Source organism: Hemicordylus capensis, chromosome 1 (assembly GCF_027244095.1).
Source record: "Hemicordylus capensis ecotype Gifberg chromosome 1, rHemCap1.1.pri, whole genome shotgun sequence".
NCBI classification, from domain to species: Eukaryota; Metazoa; Chordata; class Lepidosauria; order Squamata; family Cordylidae; genus Hemicordylus; species Hemicordylus capensis.
Window position 1 is genome coordinate 30,085,617 of NC_069657.1, and position 6,000 is coordinate 30,091,616.

The 6,000-nt window shown below is 49.6% G+C and overlaps 1 protein-coding gene across 1 annotated transcript in view; it reads right to left on the reverse strand.

Moving 5' to 3' along the window:
• Positions 1-3,161, reverse strand: part of C1H14orf132 (chromosome 1 C14orf132 homolog) — an 89,384-nt gene extending 86,223 nt beyond the window's left edge. Inside the window, exon 1 of the mRNA XM_053283998.1 lies at positions 2,821-3,161. Within this exon, the coding sequence (XP_053139973.1) occupies positions 2,821-2,847 (27 nt within the window). The 5' untranslated portion in view covers positions 2,848-3,161. The remainder of the gene's footprint in view (positions 1-2,820) is intronic.
• Positions 3,162-6,000: the final 2,839 nt, after the last annotated feature.

Here is a 6,000-nt window from a genome sequence, read left to right on the forward strand (position 1 = left end):
TAAAATTAATTCTAATTAAAAGCCTGAGAGAACAAGAGGGTCTTGAGGTTCTTCCTTAAAACAGACAGAGAAGGAGATGCTCTTTTTTCAGCAGGAAGCTAATTCCAAAGCCCTGGGGCAGCCACAGAGAAAGCCCGGTCCTGGAATGCTACCAAACAAGCTGGTGGCAACTGTAACCGGACCTCTCCAGTAGATCATAACAGGTGGCAGGGATTATGACAAAGGAGGTGTTCTCTTAAATAGCCTGGACCCAAGCCATTAAGGGCTTTATAGGCAATAACCAGCACTTTGTATTTCACCTGGAAATATATCAGCAGCCAGTGCAGTTCTTTTAGAACCGGTGTTATGTGGTCCCTTCATGTTGTCTCAGAGACCAGTCTGGCTGCCGCATTCTGTACCAATTGTAGTTTCCCGTCTATGTACAAAGGCAGTTCCATATAGAACACATTACAGTAGTCAAGCCTGGAGTTTACGAGCATATGTACCACTGTCTTAAGGTCATTCATGTCTAGAAATGGGCATAGCTGACATATCAACCAAAGCGCTCCTGGCCACCACCTCCACATGAGAAACCAGAGAGAGCTTTGGGTCCAGGAGAACTCCCAAGCTACATATCTGATCTTTCAGGGGGAGTGTAATCCCGTTCAGAACAGGCAGATCTAAACCATCTCTCAGGTCTTATCTCCCCCCTCCCACCAAGTCAGTACCTGTGGGTTGAACTTCGGACTTTCTCTATGCAAAGCAGATGCTCTACTACTGAGCTACAGCCTCATCCCCATGCGTATTTGTCTGGGGGAGACCCTTTGATTAGAAGTATACTCTATCATTGGTTATAGTTTGCCCCACTCCCAGCAAAAGCACAAACTATCAAGACGAAGACTTGCACAAGCTCCATTAACGTCAATGGGAACAGTGCAGGATTACAACAGACACTTCCCATTCATTTCAGTGAGCCTTTTGCAGGAGCTCTTTCCAGGAGATTATGTCTGGAAATAGCAAGGGCAGTTATCCCAGAGTTGTACCAGTGATTGACTTCAGTGAGGGTATAACAATATATATGTGGTCAGTCAGTGAAGCAGCTGGTGAGAGCACAAGTTAGGCATCATGCCCCCTCTCCCTTCACACAGTAAATTAAAGTTCAGTCCTTGATTTGGATGCCACTGAGCCAACTCAAGCTACACAGGAAAACAACAACACAGAAAAGAGAAAATGCTTGAGACAGTGAAGCTCCAAAAGATGGATGGGTCAGACAAACAAATAAATGGGAGTACAATTGACACCAACAGAGCCCTAATTTTTTGTATATACCTATCCATGTTCCCAGGAATTAGAGTACTTTTGACGTTTATTTAAATAATTACATAACTGTTTTATTTTATTCTGCCTTTCACCCTTCAAGAAGCTTGGGGCAGTACACTAGGAACACAGGAAGCTGCCTTATACTGAGTCAGACCTTTGGGTCCATCCAGCTTAGCATTGCCTACACTGACTGGCAGCGGCTCTTCAAGGTTGCAGGGAGGAGCCTTTCCTCCCAGCCCTACCTGGAGCTATCCCAGACAGCAGGGTTTTCTGAGAGGCTTTACTGCGAGTTTGAAGTTGCCCCCCCCCCCAAGATGCAAAAAGTGGATTTTTTAAATCCCAGATATAAATTGGGCTACACTCAAATGCTTGACAAAAAAGCCTGAATTGTGTGTGAAGTGCTCCCCGATAAATTATAGGGACATGGGGGTAAATTTAGCCTATATGTGAAAACACACTTCTATTCCAGAGGAGATGTGAACTAAAAGCTGGGTGTGAAAAACTTCCAGGAGATGCCAGGGATTGAACCTGGGACCTTCTGCATGCAAAGCAGATACTCTACTACCACTGAACTGCCACCCAGTCCCCAAAATGAAGAACACCCCCCAGAATGGGGGGGGGGTAGTTTCCCCCAGACCTTTCGAGATATGTTAGGAATTAATGTGGGACTTTCTGCATGTGAAGCAAAAGCTCCTACTTTTATCTTCACAACAACCCTCCAAGAGTGACTGGCCCAAGATCACCCAATGAGTGGGGATTTGAAGTCGAGTAGGGATTTTTGAACGCGAACCTGTCTCTCCGGTCCTAGAAAGACACGTTAAACACTACACTAGAACGGTTCAGCAAAAAAAGTTACTATTTTCTGGGATGGGCAAAGTCCCACTCCCCACACAATATCAGCTAATCAAATTGTTCTACATGTCTAGCGCTTCCGCGCGGAATTGGATTCTCCACTCGCGCGTTTCAGTGAGAAACGAAAGACATACTTATCAACCTGCTGCTGGGAAATCTTAAGACCCGCTTGTTGCATTGGGGCGGTTGGGGGCTGGATTACACCCCCCCCCACTTTATTCTCCCTCCGCCCCGGCCCCGTGATCGGTTCTCAGCGATCGTTCACTTAGCGGTAGAGAGACGCACAAAGGAAGCCGCCTTGCAACCAGGGAGAGGGGCTTCGCAGCTCCCTCTCGCCCAACCCCTGACACATTTTCAACCGATCTCAAAAGCCACCCTCCCGGAAAACCCGTGCAAGCACCCCACTCTCTACAACCCATGCCAGCGAGCTCCTCCCTCCCTCGCTGCTTCCCTCGCCAGCTGCGTCTCCCGCCTTGGGCTCTCCACAGCCTCATTCATCATCACGGCCCCTTAAGCCAAAGCGGAACGGAGATGAATGAGCGAGCGCATCTCCGCTTTGCTGCGGGCTGCACCTGCCGATCTTCCGCGGGGCGGGGATTCTGGCGCGGGAAACGACCAGGTGCCCCCCGCAACCCCACTTGGGGCGTCGGCGCACCCACCCCCAATTACCTGCGCGGCCATAAAGGAGAGGTCCATGGTGCTGCTGGAGCTGGAGTTGGTGCTCCGCGCCGAGCTGCTGGTGAGGCTGCTGCTGCCCCCCGGCGTGGAGAGCTCTCGGGGGGGCTGGGGAGGGGCCTCCCCCAGCAGCAGCTTGGGACGCGTTACCAGTTCCAGCTCCCCGGGATGGCGGGGTCCGCTCGGCAGCCCGGCTGTCTCCCGCTGCTCCCCCAAAGCATGGTCTGCCCGCCCGACAGCTCAGGCGACGAATAGAGCGGCCGCCTCTCTGGGGCGCGCGCGCACCCCTCTCCTCTCTCGCGCGCGCCCCGAGCCAGTCCGCGGCGCGGGAGACTCCTGGCCCGTCACGTGGCCACGCCCCACTTGCCCGCCCTGCTCAGTCCAAAGGGGCAGAGAGGCGTGCTCTTTCCCTCGCAAACGCAGATGGCGTTTGCCTTCTTAAGGAAACAGCGAAAAGTCCCCCAGTGGGCTTCAAAGCCGACACGTAGCTAAAGACACGAGATAGTTGCTCCCTGTGGGATGCTCACCTTTTGGTCCCCCCGACCCACACCTTTGATACCAGCTTGCAGGCGGGCACATGGGTCAGCCCTCTTCTTCTCCCCCCCCCCACACCGCTTTGAGAACATTTTCATTGAAAAGCGCTATATAAATGCACTTATTTATTTTGCATACTTGTATGCCGCCTATTATCAATGGCTCCAAGCGGTTTACATAAAAAATTCAAGCTATAGCAAAAGGCTAAAACAACACAATAAAAACGAGTAAGACTGACAATGTAATGATGATGATTATAAATAATAAAACTTTATTTGTTAGCCACCCCATAACAAATTGTTCTCTGGGTGACTAACAACAACACAGCTTTAAAATATGAAATAAAAAAACATTTAATATTTAATATTGAATGAAAAGCCTGACAGAACAGGTATATTTCAAGAGTCTTTTAAATGAAATGTTTTACATAGGAAGCTGCCATATACTGAGTCAGACCATTGGTCTATCTCGCTCAGTATTACTCTACACAGACTGGCAGCCGCTTCTCCAATGTTGAAGGCAGGGATCTCTCTCAGCCCCAGGGAGATGCCAGGGAAGGAACTTGGAGCCTAGATGCTCTTCCCAGAGCAGCTCCATCCCCTAAGGGGAATATCTTACAGTGCTCACACTTCTAGTCTCCCTTTTGTATACAACCAGGGTGGACCCTGCTTAGCTTAAGGGGACAAGTCATGCTTGCTACCACAAGACCAGCTCTCTTCCCTAAAATCTTGTCCTATCTTGGAGAAGCCAGGGAGGGAACTTGGAACCTTCCGCTCTTCCCAGAGCGGCTCCATTCCTTAAGGGGAATATCTTACAGTGCTTCTAGTCTCTCATTCATATGCAACCAGGGCGGACCCTGCTTAGCTAAGGGGACAAGTCATGCTTTCTACCACAAGACCAGCTCTCAGGGGCGTATCTAGGGTAGGGCAGGCAGGGCACGTGCCCTGGGTGCCACTTGAAGGGGGGGCACCATTTTTTAAAATGAAAAAAAAAAAGTTTTAATGGCTACCGAAAACAAAATGGCCACCACGCATGCTCAAATGGCCTCTGCAAGGCCGTAGTATCTGGGAAAAGTCAAATTCTCCATTTATTTTTAAAATTTATGTAATAGTGATGCTACAATGCATAGTAGAGAATTAGACAGGTACTTCTGTTTAGTTTTCCAAGTACACCTCCACATAGTATTTGGGTATTTTATGAGCCCCAGCATACTGAAATTTGTAGTTTTCCAGCATTTTTTGGTCTGGCTACGTCCACTGCTAAATAGTTTTTGAAATATTAAAAGATTAATGAGCTTGACTTGTATTTTTGAGCTGATATTATGGTAAAGTTATCTGAAAGATGGGTGTCAGATGTTTGGACAGGGGGCACAATTTCAGTGCTTGCCCTAGGCGCTATGTTCCCTAGATACTCCTCTGCCAGCTCTCCTCCATAATAATAATAGCTGCCTTGACAGATCTTTGATACTGATATTGCCTACGCCTGCTGATTGATAGGGGCTGTCCAAAGCTTCAGGTTGGTATACTCCATACAGGAGCCTTTCCCAGCCCTGCCTGGAAAGGCCAAGGATTGAACCTGAAATCTGTATGCAAAGAGATGCTCTTCCACTGAACTACAGCTCCACCCCCTAACAATCAAGCAGTGACGACCCTGTTCCTAACAGCACTTTGTCTCTATGGTTGGCAGCAGGGGCGGAGCCACCATTGTGCAAACAGGTTCGGACTACCTGAGCTGCTGAACTCAGGGGCTGTGGCCACACCCCCTGCGAGAAGCTTAGCCAGCACCAGCTTCCCAGCCTGGCCGGGAATGCGGCTCCCTGCCTTTTAAAGCACAGAGAGCTGCTCCCGGCCTCACTGCAAACGTGGCACTGGCCGGAATGTGCTTGAAAATGGGGCACATGGCTCCGTTTGCGAGTGCACCACGTCAGACGCACAGGGTGTGGCTGGGAGGATGCTGCTGTGCTGAACCGAGGCCGCCACCGGCTTCCAGACGCTCCTAGTTGGCAGCTCTGACTGAAGCTATTCCTGAAGATTCTGCCCCCACCCAATATTTTTCACAATAGCAAACTAGAATTGCTTTAACTGGTCACCTGATGATTGATGCCACTTCCTGGAGACTCCTGGCCAGCCTTGAAAACCACTGTGGCTAAGTGGTGGTTAGAGGAGGACAAGGAGCAGAGAGGCCTGGGTTCAAATCCTCACTCTGCCATGAAGCTTACTGAGCTGATCTTTGAACAGTTGCTATCTTTTGTCCTAACCTAGGAACATAGGAATCTGCCATATACTGAGCCAGACCGTAGGTCCATCTAGATCAGTATTGTCTACACAGACTGGCAGCGGCTTCTCCAAGGTTGCAGGTGGGAATCTCTCTCAGCCCTAACTTGGAGATGCCAGGGAGGGAACTTGGAACCTTCTGCTCTTCCCAGAGTGGCTCTATCCCCTGTGGGGAATATCTTTCAGTGCTCGCACTTCTAGTCTCTCTTTCATATGCAACCAGGGTGGACCCTGCTTAGCTAAGGGGACAAGTCATGCTTGCTACCACAAGACCAGCTCTCCACATACATCACAGGGTTGTTGTGAGGATAAAATGGAGCCGGGGAAGAGAACTTGTAACCAGCTTGAGCTCCTTGAAGGAAGTTTG